General features: G+C 38.8%; 1 protein-coding gene across 2 annotated transcripts; it reads left to right on the forward strand.

Annotated features, from left to right (window-relative positions):
- The first annotated feature begins 962 nt into the window (after positions 1-962).
- On the forward strand, positions 963-19,077 carry LOC139936401 (heterogeneous nuclear ribonucleoprotein U-like protein 1). Of its 2 annotated transcripts, none has more exons than XM_071931225.1 (13): positions 963-1,165; positions 3,239-3,306; positions 3,736-3,875; positions 4,294-4,390; positions 4,816-4,928; positions 5,275-5,427; positions 5,698-5,805; positions 6,282-6,404; positions 13,114-13,242; positions 14,571-14,739; positions 14,907-15,275; positions 15,589-15,920; positions 16,636-19,077. In XM_071931225.1, exons 1-13 carry the CDS (start codon positions 1,092-1,094, stop codon positions 17,035-17,037), a joined length of 2,277 nt encoding a protein of 758 aa, XP_071787326.1. In that variant the 5' UTR covers positions 963-1,091; the 3' UTR covers positions 17,038-19,077. The 2 variants fall into 2 exon arrangements, with proteins under 2 accessions (XP_071787326.1, XP_071787333.1); XM_071931232.1 differs by lacking the exon at positions 963-1,165 and adding an exon at positions 2,426-2,539.
- The last annotated feature ends 64 nt before the right edge of the window (positions 19,078-19,141 follow it).

A 19,141-nucleotide genomic window follows, 5' to 3' on the forward strand; every position in this document is an offset into this window, starting at 1 on the left:
TTGGCAAGTTTTTCTGCTTTCTTTTTGAAATTGTGCTTTTTTGTGAACTTGTGACCTGGTAACACATGTTTATTTTTACTGGCAACCATTGCAATGTATGGAAAGCACAAGAGGTTTTTTCCTTGACAATATCTTGTGATGTTTAAGTAAATTTTATGCAAATTGAAAGGCAGTACTGTGTAATTGTCTGGGACTGGTTGCCTGTAAATTGCCTAGTGTGACATGGCCCTGTATGCCCCCAACCTACATTTTTATTCAGCATTTTTTTTCCTGCTGAACACATGCATATGATTTGTCTGGTCTTTTCCTGATTTCATGATGTTTCTCTAATCGCCATTCACCATTAAATTGTCTGTGAAAAGACAAACTAGCCACCACAGAGTCAAAAAGATGGCCCTTCAAAATGATGCTTACCAAAGCAAGGTAACAAGCCAGAATACCATTGAACATGCACCATCTGTGACAAGTATCCCTGCTAATTATTACTTTTCTAAAGAATATTTTTAAGCACAATTTGCTGCTTAGGTAGCAAATACATGTAGTGCTATTAAAATGATAAAACATTGTTGGCACAAAAATTATTTTTTTGTAACTTTCTTGCAAAGACATGACATTGAAACCATTTTTCCCTGAATATTTGATGTATATGCTACCATATAAGCCCAATTTTTACTTAAAAAACACAATTCTAAATTTTGAGGTCATGTCCACTTCTTCATGGAATTGCCCATATAGTGCTAACACACATCTGTGTATGGGGGGGGGGGGGGGAATTAATAACAAATGAATGTAGCAACAACCTTGATCCCAAATGCTTAAGCTACATTTGTTAAACAAACTAATGGGAAGGAGTGTGCTGAGTGTACTTCCTTGAAAGGGACTTCCCCTTCGACGACCCAAAAAACCATGGCCCATAGTTATTACTCACTGCAAGTAGACTTTGACCTGAATCCATACTACATTGTACCTAAAGTCAGGGTGCCAGTGCACTTCCATCATACCTGAATTATTTTTGAAGTAATTCAACGTTAGACACAAACACACACAGCATTGTAATTGTTTGTGTTGAGCAAGTTTGATCTATTCAAACTATGCTTGATCAATCGTATTTATATGATGGATTAAGTTCAAGGTTTGCTGGCATGGGGCTGAATGGGGCTAGTTGGTAAGTTTGGTAACATAAAAGTACAACATATATATGTCTGTACAGTGCTTAATGTATGCTGCCATGATTGCTCTGTCTTTGGCGATGTTTAAAATCCACTTCTTGTTTCTAGGGGAAAACTTTTTTTCTGTCAAGGTTGAATACTGGTAGAGGTAAATGCTCATATTTTAGCCCCGTTAGACAGACAGTGTCTGTGTCCATCATTTGTTGTTATTATTTTGCCTATAACGGGCGTAGTCACCAGTTTCAAAATCAGCCTTTCTGGTTTACGTGGACAGAGTTGTTGATATTGTGGTCTTTTCAAATGTAATTTCACAAGGAAACAAAATTGCCATTTTTATTTATGCTGGTGAAATTTCAAAATTGGTGACCTTTTGACCTTGAATTTGATCTTGTAGCCAGCGTTGTAGCCACGGTGGGCGGCGGTGGGCGAGCCCGCCCAGCACTGACAATTTCCGCCCGGCACTTCAGCTGAAACATAGACTGCCGCCCACCACAAAATTTCCCCCCAAATTAATAAAAAATTAAAAGTTCTACTGATATTGATCACATTGCAAGACTAAAATGTCATGTATTTTCGTGTTTTGTCATTTTAAATGCAGTTTGTAATTTGTTTGAGCCAGAATTACGAGCAATTAAAACCTCAAACGTGTTTTCCCATTTTACTTGCCTCTAGACCTTTCTTTTGCAACGTCACAGCCCGAGTTTTTGCCAACCCAGATTGGAAAACTATGGAAAGCCATAAGTGCAAATCAAGAAAAGATCGCTATTTTTTATAACAATGTTCAAAAACAAAACAACTAATTATGAGAGGTATTTTATTTAATTGAAAGTTTGCAGAAAATGTTGAATTTTGTTGAAACATTTGTTTTTACGATTTAGTGTTTACTAACATTCGGCCGACCATGCCAACCAAGGCGGTTTGTTTATCAACAAAAGAAAGGTCTCTTGCCATCTTGTGAAGTTTTCTTTGTGAAATGTGCCCTGACGTTTTTATTGAACGAACTATATATTAGTGTAGAAGGTGTACCGTCTATACAGGCTGGCAGCAGTGCTGGTACTGTGCACATGTACACGATGTATGTATGTATGTACATGTGGTGTACACCAGCGCGCTAGTGGTAGACCCTAGAGTGCACAACATGTACAAGTCTAGTCGTGAGGTTTTCGCGGGGATTTCATGCATTCCATGTACAGACAAACAGTATCGCCACACAACAGTACGAGGGGGCTGTGTAAAGTCTAGTGTACGAGTTCGCGTGTCCCGGATGTAGGCATGTAAACACGTTCGCTTCGTCCACACGTGTGACAGCGCGATGGGTTTTTAACTTGAATGAGATCTGTGTAAATTTTAAGATGGCCTCGCAACGTACGGTAAGCTGGACGACTTTTTTGGAAAACGGGAAAAGATTGGAAGATGATATAAAAGTATCTCGTGCAGCTTCAGTTAGTGCTGAGAATGAAACTGTACCTGAGACAATCAAGATAGTTACTCCACCTTCAAAGTTCAAGTTCAACTTCATCGCGGCGGGATTACAACAAGCAAACAGCAGAAACTATTTCAAAAACAGTCTGTTCACAACAAATGCATCACAATTATTTTGTATTAACACATATTTGTAATAAAAATTGTCATTATACTTAAAAATTGTGATTCTTAAATCTTACATAATGTGCATTTGGCACGATTGGAATGTTAATATTTAGCCCTAAATAAAAACAATCCTTACAACAAAGTACGTACGTGCGCACTGCTCGCAATTTCTGACCAAGTTTAAATTCAGCTGCGCCCACCACTAAAAATGTCCTAGCTACAACGCTGCTTGTAGCTCACATGAACTTTTCAGAAAGTTGGGGGGGGGGGGTGTAATGCCATTTGTTGCTTTCCAGCTCGGCATACTTGATGCTAAAAAATGTGATTCTACACAATGTTCTATTTATGTAATGTAAGAAGATTCAAATGTGAAAAAGTCGCTATTCTTTCTTCTATATGGTTGAATCTCTGCTTTTCTGTTACATTTTATTTAAACAGCCTGTCTAAATCCCTCATGTTGATTTCTTGTATATTTTTAGGAGCCCTTCCCCAGCAGTGATGGAAGAGGATGATGATATTCCAGAGACAACATGCGTACTCAGCAAATGTAAGAAACAGTTTCATACTATGATGTTTTTGTTATCATTTAAGGATTTATTTATGGGATTTTACTAAAGATATCAGAATAATAACTTTTCAGAAATATTTTTTATATGGGATTGGAAAGTGTAAATCATTCTAGTTTGGTTTGCTTGGACTGCGTTTAACTTTCCATTGGATCTTGATTATTGGGGAGGGTGCTAGATTCAATAGTAGCATGATTGCCTTTACACTTCAGGGTTTTCCCAGGATTTTTTTCAGAACTGGTAGGGACTATTAAACCAAATGTTTGCCCGCTGATTTGAAACAAGGCTCTCGGAATGTTTTGTGCTAGGTGTTTTTCTTTGGTTGTCAAAGATGTCCTGTGCAATCTGGGGCATTCTAAATGGTGTTATCTTATTTGATTTTCGAGATTTGAAATCTTTTTTTTGCACAGATATTTCTGATTTGAACGTTAAAGTGAGCAAAGACGGCACAACAGCTCAGCCTCTCACCATGGATGGCTTTGCTTTCTTGTGGGGAGGAGTCAAAGGAACACATGGTGCTGCCAAGGGGAAAGTGGGCTTTGAAGTCAAGGTACATGATGATCCTTCTCAGACTTTCAAACAGGAAATCCAAATAATTCTAGTTTCTTAATACCATCCGCTTAACAAGAAAATCCCATTGCCTGCATCAAGGGTCCTGTCTGCATTCACGGTTTAAAAACTCTTTGCAGACCAGCAAATGCAACAGCGTTGTTTTGTCTTAATTGTTTGCTTGTACTTTTGTTTCTTCTGCACTTTGTATTTTGCCCTGATAAATAATAATAGTTAAATGGTGTTGGATTTAGCATTTACATCATTTGCTCAGTAATTGTGAAAAGTCAAATCAACTTAAATTTTCCTATCGTACTTAGTTTTTAGGAAACGAATCTTGATAAGGAAATTTGGTTGGTCAAGTTGAAGAACCAATAAAATAATGCTGCTTTGATTTTTACTTGTTGCTGTTCTTGTAGCTGGAAAAACATCTTGAGGTGAACCAGCTTCCAGCTGATGAAACTAAAAATGTTGTTCGAGTCGGTTGGTCTACAGACGACACCTCTCTTCAATTAGGTAAATTTTAAAACATACTCCAAGACGGTACACCCATACCTTTGCACAAAGAGTTTGGGGTTCTTCTTTTTGTTACAAAGAAAAACATTGTGGGTGACCTTGGTTCCGTCGTGTAAAAGTCTCCACAGCTCTGAGTATGAGTGATGTCAGTTTTTTACTTTTTTACAATTTGTTAAGGTCTACAATTTTATGAAGTTTCAAAGCTTCAAGAGCGTTACTTTTTTTATGCATTGCATCCGTCACACAAATTTAAAAATTGTTGAGTTAAAAAACTGACACACGGGTTCCATTTACCTTTGTAATTCCTAACAAATGGCAAGCAAAACAACATTTATGCCAAGTAGGTTTTTAGACAAAGCATTTTTCAGTTTAGAGCTCTGTTTTCTTTTCTTAAAATCACCAACACTGTTCCATGTTCCTTAAAGGTGAGGAGGCCTTCTCTTATGGATATGGAGGAACTGCCAAGATTTCTGTTCAGTGCAAATTCAGTGATTATGGTGAAAAGTTTGAAGCTGGAGATGTGATCGCCTCGTACTTGGTAAGGAATTTTATTTTGTTCTTGTCTTGTCATTTCAAGAAATCTTTAGAAAAAAAACATATCTTCAAATATTGACTTTGAATCTGCTTTAGAACTTTAAATTCTTAAAAAAAATATACTTTTCATTAGAGTGAGATTAATCTTCCAGAAGTAATTGTTCAAATAAAAACTATTTTTTCTCAATTGAACCTGTTTCTTTCAAAATCATTTGGGGTTCAGGAAAAATATTGAGCGACAACAATCCCTGCCGTCTTGTAGATCACACCCCCCCCCACCACCCTCCCCCTCAATTAGAACCCTGTTCGTTTGGCATTGACATTCTGTCTTTTTCCGTTTCTCAAACCAGGATTTTGAAGGAGAGAAACCCACCATCTCATACAGCAAGAATGGCAATGATCTTGGTGTGGCCTTCACCATCGATGAGGATCTGGAGGGCAAAGCACTGTTCCCCCATGTGCTTCTCAAGAATACATCTATTGCAGTTAACTTTGGTCAGAAGGTAAGGGTTAATCTTCCTGCTTAGTTCTCCCCCTCGGAAAAATCAACAACATTTTTTATTGAATAGCCTATTCCATGTATATGTGTACATATTTATGTCGGCTCTTGTATTAGATAAAAGTTTACTACCATTTTTTCAAGGGCAATATGTCTTAGGTGAGTCAATTCACTGCAAAAAAAAGAATTGGTGGATTTCAAGTGACAGATTATTGTTTGGTATAGTGGTGAATGACATTTCAAAACAAATTATTTTGTGTTGTGCATCTTACAGGAAGAGCCATTTTTCCCTGTGCAAGAAGGCTTCACACTGATTGGTTCAGTACCCGTTGAAGATAGAGTCCGTGGGCCTCTTCCCCCAGCCACTAAGAAAGACTCAGAGGTAAGCAACCACCCAGTCTGTCTGCATTGTAGAACCTAGATTGAATATGATTTTGCAAATATATGAAGTCTTTGAAAGTGTGTGGTGTACTAGCAAGGTCGTTTGCCTCAAGAAAGGCATGGTCAGGCCTGGAATTACATTGAGGCCTTGGCCCTGGTTGGCCCTAGTGCCCCTTAAAAAAAATTCTCCATAGACTAAGATTTTCCAACAGAAGTGGCCTTTTCAAAATAATAATGGCCTTGCCCTCTTGAGGATGAAATTCTAGGTCAGCATGGTTCAGGCTTGGTTTTACACAGGTTTGGGCCTTCATTGCCCTAGTCTTTGCCTTGGTGTCCCTTAAAAAGTTTCCCCTTAGACTGTGAGATTTTCCAATGTAAGTGCCCTTTCTGAAAGAATAAAACGGCCTTGCCCTCTTGAAAAATTCAGTACTTGCTTGGTTTTGTTTGTAATTTTACTGTTTAATCTTGGATTTTCAGATCTTGATAATGGTCGGCCTACCAGGTGCTGGTAAGACCACGTGGGTAGAGAAGTACTGCAAAGAGCACCCTGAGAAGAAGTACTACATCCTAGGGACCGACCTTATCATGGATAAGATGAAGGTAACATAGAATGCTCATCCAATACATCCCACACGCTGAAAGGCCTAATTTACTGTGTATGACAAGTGTAGCTTACACACAAGGTTGCAATTCACTGAATGCTGTTAGAAATTAGTTAAAGTAAAGTTTCATTTTGAAGAATAGTTTTTAGGGACTGGGGGATTTTTTAGTTGTGCTGTTTTCCTTTATTCAAAATGTATTAGGTTTTATAATTATATAGTATACGTGTGTGCCAAATACCTTCTTCTTTTTTTGTGTCACATATCACCAACTTAGGTAATTGTGCTATGCAAGTGATCCCCTCTTCATCAAATAATCCCTGTCCATTGTGAATTGTTTTTAGCCAAAACTTCAACGGTTGTGAACATCTCAAACTCTTGTGCAGTAAAACTCTGAGTGCAGTAGAATACATTGATCAGACTTTGATTTGAAAGACTGTGTGTAGCTTTTGAATACTATATACAAAGGTCGCGGTATAACTCTTTTGTTTTTGAAGCAAAGAATATAATCTTAAAGAAACTCAAATTTGTCTCCTTTAACTCAAAAAGTGATCTTTCAAATAAAAAATAATCAATTCTGAAACCAACAAAGTGTGATCCTTTGGAGATGGCAACATGCAATGCTGAAAACATATTTCTGTTGAAAGTAAGCAGTTCTAACTGTTCTGTTAATTACAGCAATATTTTGGCTTTAATCATAGAGCAACCCAATGCAGTTTCTATTTCTGTACGCACAATATATTGGCCATCAGATGCAGAGGTATATTTTTCGGCAGAGTTTGAAATGTGGAGAAAGTACTGCGCTGCTATTCTTAAAATCTTTTGTGTTACACTGAGTTGACAGATGAGGTTGTGCAGTTGAGGACAAATTTGAAACAATTTTAAAGGAGTTCACCAGTATTTGCCATCGGATTAGTGGAGCATCTACGTGTACATTGGAAGGATTATTTCCAGTTCCATTTATAGTTTAACTGTACAGCACACAGCTTATGTTAAGGGATCTTCATAAACCATTTTTTTAATGTTATTTTGTAAAACATTTTTGATACGGATTTGCAAATTGACTTTATGAAAATTTAGGTTTTTTTCTTAAATAATTGGAGAATCAGTGAACCATTCCTTAATTTTTTATATTATTTTTTGTTTACTTTATTTCTTTTAAGCATTGAATTTAATGTACTTTTTAATTGTTTAAAACACTGTTAGGAGTGTTTTGATGTATTGCAGGCCTACCGTACTTTCTGTTTTCTTTTTAACCAAAGTTAAAATACTTGAAATCAGCATTTTGTGAATTGCTGCCTTGAAAGTGAGCTACACAGTCATACATCAGGCTTTCTGGAATGGCCTATAGAACTTCCTGAGTTGTTAGGGTCTGACATTTCCATGGCGACGTAGAGATGAGATGAGATTCTATTTATAGTTTGTGACATAATATACAGGCTACTCAGCCTTTATCCACACAGATGCTTGATGCTGAACACCAATGATAAAACCTCCCTGAGGATGATACTCTATACGAGATTGCCCAGCGATAACATCACAGACTAACAGTCACAACACAGAGTTAAACATTTGTAAGTAGAGAACGATGATGACCCTGGTGGGATAAGTCCGATCGACATAAGCTTCGGAAACACAGTGAGTCTTTGTGACTTCAAGATCGTCTTTCTTTAGTCAGGGATCTAATCCGAATCTTTCTTCCCAGGTTGGTTTCATTAGTAACTGTGTGATGCACTTTCTCTGGCATTGCACAAAGTTTTAAAGCTTGTATAATTGTAGAGTCTTACTAGACAAACGGATTAAACCAATACTATAGACGAATTCAATCTTATGTGCATCAACATGTGTCTTTATTCTGTTCCTCGGTTTTCCACCTCCCTCCGTGTACTCTTACACAAGGCCAACTCATTTGCATAAATGTATAACATTACATGTATTACAGTGTGATCGCGTGAACACTACATTCTCTCCTTTCTTTAGAATAACAAACCCTTAGTTAAACTGGAAAGTAAACGCACAGTATCAAACTTTAACTTTTAACAACACCATCAAGTTTAAACAATGTTAACCGTTTAACAAAACAATTGTGTTTCTTTTAAAAATAGTAGTCCATAATGACTTATCATATTAGACTTAGACCGAGCTATTGCAAATTTCATGTTGGTGAGATATTTAAAACTATCCCAGAAAACATTTGTTTATCCCAGAAAACATTTGTTAGTTATATCTTGTATCTCCTCTGGTAAACAATATTTATCCTTACATCCTGTGCTTACTGCTTATAACACATACTTTAAGTTTTATCTAAACATCCATTACAAAATCATCAAAACGCTTAGGGAGACAGTTTCTTGTTGTACGAACTGCCCTTGGTGGACCTAGCATTGGACTTGAGATGGAGACTTGTGGGTCTACCATGTCTCCACTAATATCCTAATTCTGTATTGGATCTTCGATACTCTCCTGACTAGTGTCAGACTCTGTTTGCTGGTATTTCTTTACATGAGTGCTATTTCTTTTGTATTTCACTCCCTCTGGAGATTCAACAGTGCAACTGCTACCCTGTTTCTCCACTAACGTGTATGGTACTGCATGAAATGGTGTACTCATTTTGTTTTGTTGACTTTGCTTCACCAGTACAGCATCTCCCTTTTTCAAATCACTTTCTTCTGCTCTTCTTTTGTTATCTACATACAACTTATTTTTGTGTTTCATCAGAGCATCTCTGTCTTGAACTTCCTCATCATTTCTGTACTCTAACTCCTCTATTTGTGGTAGTTTTGTTCTGAGTTTTCGCCCAAACATTAACTCAGCTGGGGACACACCTGTAGTGCTATGGGGTGTTGTTCTGTAAGCAAACATGTACGACCGGATTTCCTTTTTCCAGTCCTGTGACTGAGCATGAGCTATTCTAATGCGCTTCATCAACGATCTGTTTTGTCGTTCGACTTCACCATTTGCTGCAGGGTGCAGAGGTGTCACTAATCTATGGTTAATACCATTTTCATTTAAGTATTCCTTGAACACTTCTGACCTGAACTGTGGGCCGTTGTCCGAGGTAATTGACCTTGGTAGCCCATAACGAGAGAACATATTCTCTAGTGCATTCACAATCTTAGCTGTTGTAGTATCTTTCATAATTTCTACTTCATAAAATCTACTGTAATAGTCTACCACAACAAACACATAGTGTTTTGATGGGAGAGGTCCCAGTAGGTCAATGGCCAAGTCTTGCCAAGGACCCGTAGGCATTTGCGTTGGATGCAATGGTTCTGGGTTGGGCATCGCACTTACTAGTTGACATCCATGACATGATCGAACTAATCTCAAAACATCTTTATCCATGGTTGGCCACCACACTTTACTTCTCAACCTTTGTTTTGTGCCTACTATGCCCAAATGACCACGATGTGCTAATTCTACACATTTTGCACGTAACGTCTTAGGTATAACTAATCTTGTTCCTCTCAACACCAGGTAACCGATTGAACTCGACTCATTCCTGATTGGAAAATAATTAACACTAGATTTATCAAAATCACCTTTCGCTAGACACTTTCTAACTTCGATCAATTCTGCATCGTCCTTTGATGCTTCTTCCACTTCACGTGTAGTTAAAGCTTGGGGTGTTGCCTGTTCTGCAACAAACTTAACATACTCCTCAGCTTTATTTGCTAGTGTGTTTGGTTTATCAGCTACATTGCTTTTAACCAACCTTGACAACACATCTGCAATGTTCTGGGGCCCAGGTGCATATCGAATTGTATATGTGAATGGCATTAATCTTAACACCCATCTCTCGATTCTGGCATTTGGTTTTGACTTTGGCCCATACAACACTTCTAGTGGTTTATGATCTGTGATCAATTCGAAATTCAATCCATACAGGTATATCTGAAATTTCTCACATGCCCATACAACGGCAAGTGCTTCTTTCTCAGTAGTAGAGTACCTTGTCTCCACATCACTTAATGTCCTACTTGCATAACTAATGACTCTAGTTTCCCCTTCATATTCTTGAAGTAACACAGCCCCTAAACCAACATTACTTGCGTCTGTAACAAGTTGCGTACGTGTAGCATCAAGACGGTAATACCCTAATGTCTCAGTCTTAGTTAGGCAATCCTTCAACACATCAAAACTGTTTTGTTGTTCTTTGCCCCATGTGAACTTCTCATTTTTTCTAGTCAGCCTACGCAATGGTTCAGCCACAGTCGCCAAATTAGGAATGTATCGTGCTGAGAAATTCACAAGTCCCAGAAAACTCTTGATTTCGGCTGCATTGTTGGGGGGTCTTGCCTCTTTCATGGCTTTGATTCTCCCCTCTGTGGGCTCAACTCCATTTTTGGATAACACATGACCCATGAACGTAATCTTTGTCAAACCAAACTGACACTTTTCCTTATTTAAGGTCAAGTTCTTTTCCTTCAGTCTCTGCATGACTTTCACTAGTCTTTCATCGTGCTCGGCTTGGTTTTTTCCATGAACAACAATATCATCTGATATGTTTTGAACTCCTTCACAATCATGTAGTACCTGAGCTATTACTTGCTGGTACTTCTCTGGTGCTGCACTTATGCCAAACATCAATCGTGTATACCTATACAGGCCTTTATGGGTTACAAACGTTGTGATTTCTCGTGAATCTTCTTCCAATTCTATCTGGTGATACCCATACTTCATATCTAACTTACTGAATACTTCACTACCATTCATATTGTACAAAATCTCATCAACAGTAGGAATAGGATGCCTTTCTCTGGTTATGGCCTTATTTGCTTGTCGCATATCAACACACAGTCGAATATCGCCATTTGGTTTGGGTACAACAATCACTGGGCTTACCCACGAAGTTGGGTGATTAACTTTCTCTATTATATTTTGTGACTCTAATTCATCTAGTTTGTCACTGACCTTCTCTCTTAAGGTGTATGGTACCCGGTACATGTGTTGTGCCACTGGTCTAACCTCTTTGTCAATGTGCAACTTGAGCTTATGATCCTTCAACTTTCCTACCCCTTGAAAACATTCTGGATAACTATCTATCACTTCTCCAGCCACAAGGTTTACACCAATCTTAAGCACACCTAGTTCAACACTTGTATCTTTACCTAGCAGTGCAGGCCCTTTACTTTCTGTGACATAAAAATCTGCTTCTACTTCAGAGTCTTCATGACTCATACCATCAACTTTAATGTTGGTTACAAATTTACCAAGAACCTTTAATGGATTAGTTGATCCATATGCATACAACTTCTTATTGCTTCTTTCAGATTTACACTGAATTCTTTTACCTTTCAATTCCTCCCACAGACTTTTGTCAATGATATTTACTGAAGCTCCACTGTCAATGATAACATCTACTGGTATGCCCTGCCCCAAACTTACTTTGATCTTTTCCTCTGTATTACTTCCCACCATGCCTACATGGAATGCAAATTCAGTGTCACTACCAGTTTCAGTGTCTTCTTGCACTGTGTGAACTTTTCCTCTTGGTTTATTTCCTCCGGTTCCATTCCATTTTTGTCCTTTGTTATTTCTCCATTTGGCATCCTTTTGCTCGTAATTGTCTTTTCTGTTTTTGCTCGTCTGGGTCTTGCAAGCAACTCCATAATGTCCGCGATTTCCGCATTTGTTGCACACCGCATTTCGGGCTGGACACTCCTGATCACGGGCGTAATGTCCTCTGTGCCCACAACGGAAACACTGATCACCGTTGGCATGTTGTCTTGTCCCAGCGCCGCCTCTATAACCCTTGCTGGCGTCTCCATGTTCACCATTCTTTCTCCTTTGCTCGTAGTCAGAGGCCATGTGTCGCCTTACAGCATTTACATGTGGACCATAGTCTGGTTTCTTCGCCTCCATATCCTTGGACTGTTTCTCAGTCAATTCTACATTTGTTGCGATCATCCTCAAACGGTCAAGTGTTAATGATTGCCCCTTTTCTAACAGTTTGGTACGAATTTTATGTGACTTACATTGTGCAATCACCTGGTCCCTGATCTCCTCGTCTGACTTGTCAAAATCGCATAATAATGCCTTCTGTCGGAGCCTCACTATGTACTGATCAACTGTTTCCCCGGCCGCCTGTTCCATGTTGCGAAAACCATAGCGTTCGTACGGCACGTTGATTTTCACTTCGAAATGTTTGTTCAAGGTTTTCACGGCTTTATCATACTCGTCTGTTCCCTCCTCCTCCGTCAGGGAAAAGAAAATATCCTGAACGTCAGGACCGGTACAATGCAGTAGAAGGGCTTTCTTCTGTCCTTGATTTGTGACTCCCTTTCCAACAGCAAAATACTCAAACCCACGCAACCATCGCCGCCACATTTGTCTCAACTGTGCGGGGTCACCATGAGGGTCAAATTTCTCAACTCCATTCAGCTGGATATTCTGCGCCATTTTCGTCGGTGTTTCGCACTTTTCCTCTGTTTCAAAACAACTTAAACTTTTCCAAAAGTTGCTATGATGTTTATCCTCGTCGCCAATTGTAGAGTCTTACTAGACAAACGGATTAAACCAATACTATAGACGAATTCAATCTTATGTGCATCAACATGTGTCTTTATTCTGTTCCTCGGTTTTCCACCTCCCTCCGTGTACTCTTACACAAGGCCAACTCATTTGCATAAATGTATAACATTACATGTATTACAGTGTGATCGCGTGAACACTACAATAATAACCACCTCAACCCCACAAATCTGTAGGTGATGGGACTCCCTCGAAAGCGCAACTACAGTGGCCGCTGGGATACCTTAATGGACAGGGCAACTAAATGTCTGAACCGCTTCTTTGACATGGCTTCTCGTAAGAAGCGCAACTTCATCTTGGATCAGGTTAGTAATACAACTCAAACCTTTCAACTCCTCTCTAACAGTTATTATTATTTGGTTTTTTTTGTATTCACCTTTTTTAGCTGTGTAAGTTTAAAAGCTAAAGCGTAGTTTATTATCTAACAGTTTGGTGATGGCAAGTTGCTTTATTTGACACAACTTCTTTCCAGGAACTTTTTATTTATTTAATTTTTTTCGGGTGGATTATAGTTTTTTTGTTCCCTTGAAAAGGAATGTTTCCCTGGATGTGACTTTCATGTTAAGATGGAATAGTACATTATGTGTAATTGTATATAATTTAAACAGTTACAGAATGGCTACCCTCAAATATTAAGAGGACGAAGTGAACCTTGGAAGGGAATACATTGCAGGCATGATATTCTTCCTAGTTAAGTCTGATTTCTGATTTATTTAAAGTTTCCCCCTTGAGGGGGGAGGATTCAGCAAAACCGATAAGCCCTGAATGGTCGATTAGAGTCTACACCATGTACACATGTAGGTCATCCCTTGATCGATATTAAAAACAGTCACCATTTTTATCGAAGAACCAAATACCATGCCTGAATTAGGCGGTGAGATCAATTAAGAAGTCCTGCTGGAAGTCCTGCCGAAGAAAGATGACCATCCCAAAGCGATAAATCAGTCCAGTAGACAGTTCTGTACATTTTTTTTTTAAACAAATACCTGCATTGGAAACAATAACTTGGTTTATTTTGAAGCATAGTTTCATATAGACATTCACACTTTGAATGCCCCCACAACATCTCAAATCTTTGCCTGTAGGCCAGAAGTCTTTTAATGAAGTAAGAATGAGGAAAAGAGGAGAGACTTGTAAGGTATATGAAGTAATAATGAGGAAAAAAAGAGGAGAGACTTTTAAGACATTATTTTGCCTGAAGTTTGAAAAAGCTTGTAGGTAATTATTTGTTAATTTGATTTTTCAATATACACTTATAGGATCTTAATGGGTCTGAAGTCTAAAACTTGTGGACACCATTTTAGAAGGTGGCTTGGTATTTCTTTAGTTGATTGTATGTGCTTGTATTATAAACTGATAGATTAAGGTGTTTCAAGTAGTGTTAACGGCACTGAAATAACCCATTTTTAATTTGTCATTTTTCTCTCAGCGAAAGGTGAGTTCCATAAAGTAGGTGGTTAGTAGGGGTAGAGAGACAGGGGCGTGGGATGGAACTCAGACACCTGAGACTTACTTTACTGATGTTATAATCCATGTTGTGGAATTCCTCATTGCAGAGAGTTACCAAGCCGGCCAATCTTGTCCCTTTTTATCGAGAACTTTAATCCTTTCTCCATTTATTACCCGATGTCAGACAAATGTGTATCCCTCTGCAAGAAGACGAAAAATGCGACCTTTTGAGGGTTTCACCGGAAAAGCAATCGTAGTAGTACCCACAGATGAGGAATTTCAGAAGCGAATTGAAAAACGCACAAAGGAGGAAGGCAAGGACGTGCCCGAACATGCAGTGTTGGAAATGAAAGGTAGGATCAACATCGCAGACTCCACACAACCAGTGAGACAATCTCATAGCTATAGGTACCAGCTTCAGGGAATCGCCCTCTAGGGGTATAGTTGTAGGGCTTGCGCACCGAAACATGCACCACTATTTGTTCTAATGCTGGTCGATTTTTATCACTCTTTTAACCAGCCAATTTTGAGCTGCCAGAAGGCGGTCAACTCTTTGAAGAGGCCATCTTTGTGGAGCTGAACAAAGAGGAGTCCAAGCCCCTGGTAGAAAAGTACAACAAGGAGGGACGTGATGCCGTTGGATCAGCTCCAAAGCGATTCCGAGATGACCGTGACCGTCGTAGTGGTAGCGGTGGTGGGTACAACCGTGGAGGGGGAGGCTTCAACCGTGGTGGCGGCTTCCACCGTGGTGGCAGCGGAGGTGGTTTTGGCGGAGGCTACAATCGTGGTGGTGGTGGTGGTGGTGGTTACAATCGAGGTGGTTATGATCGAGGAAATGACCGTGGTGGCAACCGAGGTGGATACAGGGATCAGAGACAAAACCGTGGAGGTCAGTAGCAGCTAATTTACTCTTTTATAACTTTTCCCAAATTTTTTTTTAGGGAATGGCATGTCACCATTCAAATTTCGAAATTTGTTGCAGGTGTCATTTTATTCTAATTGTAGTTGAATTTGTTGAAAATTTTCCTCAAAAGGAGTGGTGTGTAACCATTCAAAATTACAAATTGGGAAATGTGGTATTCATATCGCTTTTATTGATGCAGGTGTGATGTTATTCTAATGGCTGTTTGATTTGTCGAAAATGTCAATGAAATTGATGAATGATTAATCAGTGATACAAATCTTGTTTTCTACTAACACAGGTTATGGTGGAGGAGGAGGAGGATACGGCAGTGGAGGTTACGGTGGTGGCAGTAGCGGTGGAGGCTACCGTGGAGGTTATGGAGGCAGCAGTGGCGGTGGTGGCTACAGAGACAACAGAAGCTCTGGTCATAGCGGCAGTCACAGTGGTGGTGGCAGTAGCTACGGCGGCAGCAGGGGTAGCAGCGGCAGCAGTTATGGCAACCGAGATTCAAGCAGCTACGGCAACCGTGGTGGAAGTAGTTACGGAAGCGGAGGTGGTGGTGGTGGCAACTATGGCAGTAGCTACAACAGACGAGACCAGGGATCCTCTGGATCTTCATATAACAGACAGGTAGGACAGTCTTGCCAATGGGAGTCTTTGGAACGCTAGGTGGTAGCAGACTTACCTGGGGTGGATTTCACAAAGAGTTATGACTAGTCTTATCTAGAGGTTGGACATGCTACTCGTCCAAACTTAGGACTAGCCTTAAGTTTTTAATAATTAAAAAGAGTCCTCGGACTTGGCTAAATTAGAAGAAACTGACCCCAGGTAAATTCCCATGTTTATGTAGTGAGCACGCACACATTACAAAAAACCCAATGTACTTGCCTGGTAAGCCTGCTGCCACCACCTAGTATCCCCAAAAGTCTCTAAGTCTTGTCTGTACTCTACAGGGTGTTTGTTTGTAATTTCCCATTTGCAAAATGTAACTATATCTCCTGGTAATGCATTGTGTATTTACACCTTGGTTGTTGAGTTACAGTCGCAGTCCAAAAAAAGAGTTGTGCTTGGGCCTTCTTGGATGAACTGGTACAAAGTTTACTTTGTTATGCATAGACATGTGTTTCTTTGTATTGTATGTCTCTGCTGTATGTATGTGCATAGTTATGTGGTAATCAGTGCCATACAATTTGGCACAGCTCATTTGTTTTTCTTTCTCATTTAGTACCATATTGAGTGAACTGAAGAACACTGTACAATGTTGTGTGTTATGGGAAGTTTCCTCTTATCATGCCCAAAAAAAAGTTGCAAGTCTGGTAACTTTTTATCATTATATTGTTTTCAGGGGAGTTATGGTAGTTCTGGTGGCTACAGTAGTCAGGGACAAGGCAGTGGTTATGGAAGCAACACTGGGGCGAGCAGCTACAACAGTGGTAGTGGAGCAAGCAGCACCACTGGTGGAAGCTATGGTAGCGGCTCTGGTACCTCTGGCTATGGCTCCAGCGCCAACACTGGCTATGGCTCCAGCCCCAACACAGGTGGTACCAGTCAGGTGGCACCCACAACCGGTCAACAGGGATACACCAACCAGCAGTATCAACAATATGCACAGCAGTATCAGCAGTACCAACAATACTACCAGAATAACCCTCAGTACGCCCAGCAGTACGCCCAGTATGCCCAGCAGTATGGTAACTACGGAGGATACGGTCAGGGCTCGGGAGCCAGTGGTGGTACCTCTCAGTAGAAGCCATTTTGGTCAAAGCAAACCTTTCCAACCAGTCTGCTTTTACTGGCGTCCTCTTTTTTATACTTGATAAAGAAATTCTTTCTTGGGAATGTGATTTAAGGCTACTATTTTAACGATGGGTTTACGGTGGAATAGTGGTACAAAAATCAAAGTGATATTTTTCATTTTAGAAATTTGTAAATATTTTAGACATTAAATCCTGAATCTTGTTCTGCATTACTCTTTAATGGTAATGCCTTGTTTTAGATGAGCGTTGTGAATAGAGTATGAAACTTTGAACCAAGGATACTTCCAATAGTGTGTTCTTCACCATCTGTGTTAAAACCATGAGGGGAAAAAACGAAATAAATGAAGACAAAAAATGTATTACTCCGTTTCTGAAACGAGTAAAAATTAATGATTTGTTAAACCATATTCATATCAAATGTAGTTAGGGCAGTTAATTTGCTTTTTGCTTTTAAATAGTTTAGCAAAAGTTTAAAATGGCGTGTTAGAAATCAAGGAAAGATTCTTTTGATATGGTTGTTTTCTACAATTTTTTTTTTTTTTATTATAATTTTTTTTTGCTTTTTGTTTATTATAGTTTATTTAAGAGTGAAATTCTGTCATTCCAATTTTGTATCGATTTGTTCTGAAGGTTTTATTGTAACAGTGCCATTGTATTTGGTGTACTTTGTAGTAGCAGTCAGTTAGAAGGTGCCCACACGCCCATGTTTTCATCCAAATTATAACCCTAAACCCACAAATTGAGTAGGGTAATAATGTCTTCTCATATATCTTCATTGGAGATGAGATTAATTTTTGTTATCTACTGTACATGCCATACTGTTTGTAAAGTTGTTGGTCATCCCTTCCCCAGGCATTGTTGCTTCAATCCCAACCAAAATGGGCTTTTGAAACTAAACATACCCTCCAAGTCCTTCAAGCAATATTGTTACCTCAAGCTGGAGCGAAGGACCATGCAATGAGAACTAACATGGAATGGGGGCCGTTTCCATGATATTTGGTTGATTGTCGTTGCCGAGTTCTGCTTTTTTCTAGACCTTAAAAAAAGAGATATTATGTGGTTGGGGGATGATCCATTATTTCCTGTGATTGTGTAGGTGAACCAACAGTTAACGCTAGTATGTTGTTAGACATGCATGATATCAGTATGTTTACATATTACAGTGTTCTCTATTGAAATATTTTGCCTGTAAATTAATTCATTGTACATGCACCATGAAGTTAATGTTAAGATGAGTGGGAGACGCGGCCTATTATGATAGATGACTGTTCCAAAGATACCTCTTTTGCTAGAATCATTGATGAAAATGTTTTATGTGGTAGTTTTTTTCTTCGGTTTTTACCTAGATTTTCAAAAGTGATCGAGAGAGTCGTCTTGTTAAAATAAAATATTGATGTTTACTTTTTAAATGAATCAATCTTTTAAAAATTATATGCAAGGAAAAAAGTGATGCAGGTGTTTTTTGTAATGATACTTGAAAAATGAATGAATGATTGAAGATATTTGTTTAGGCTTTTTTCTTCATTTCATGTTTTTGTCAAAACAGGATTTTAGTTTTAGATCCATTTATGAGGTATGTGAAAAAGCACGGATTATTTTGGGGGGTATAAGCTTTTGTTCCTCATTTCATGTTTTTGCCAAAACAGGATTTCAGTTCATAAATCCCATGTATGAATAGCACCGATAATCTGTTTTGGGGGTTTTAATCAAAATAAAGCTGCTGTAATTTGCCAATGCTTGCTTCGTTCTCGCAGAGTCGTCCAAACGGACTGGTTTTAATTATCTATTTTGGTTCTATATTTTCATTTGTCATTAAGCACATTTACACAATCATAGAACTCAGGGACCCTAGTTCTGTTATTCTTACTTTTGTATAGTGAAGAAGAAAAAAACTGGAGAATTCTGGTGATCCTGGTGAAGAAGTGTTGATTCTTTCAAATTAAATACTGGAACTTTTTTAACTGATGAGATTAGAGATTCTTGAGATGGATTAAAAAACAAAAACTGTGGAGATTTATTCGCATCCTTGACATCAGATTTGCGTCTTGTAACAATTTATTTTGTCAAAGTCTTTGTTTCTTATTAAAAACAGAT

This window comes from Asterias amurensis, chromosome 1 (assembly GCF_032118995.1).
Source record: "Asterias amurensis chromosome 1, ASM3211899v1".
In the NCBI taxonomy this organism is placed as follows: domain Eukaryota; kingdom Metazoa; phylum Echinodermata; class Asteroidea; order Forcipulatida; family Asteriidae; genus Asterias; species Asterias amurensis.

What these genes read in the sequence shown, in the direction of transcription:
- LOC139936401 (XM_071931225.1), top strand. Translation starts at nt 1,092, where the DNA reads ATGCTTGATCAATCGTATTTATATGATGGATTAAGTTCAAGGTTTGCT. An exon ending in AAGTGGGCTTTGAAGTCAAG is followed by an intron (nt 3,876 to 4,293) that starts GTACATGATGAT and finishes CTGTTCTTGTAG; the next exon opens with CTGGAAAAACATCTTGAGGT. An exon ending in CAGTTAACTTTGGTCAGAAG is followed by an intron (nt 5,428 to 5,697) that starts GTAAGGGTTAAT and finishes TGCATCTTACAG; the next exon opens with GAAGAGCCATTTTTCCCTGT.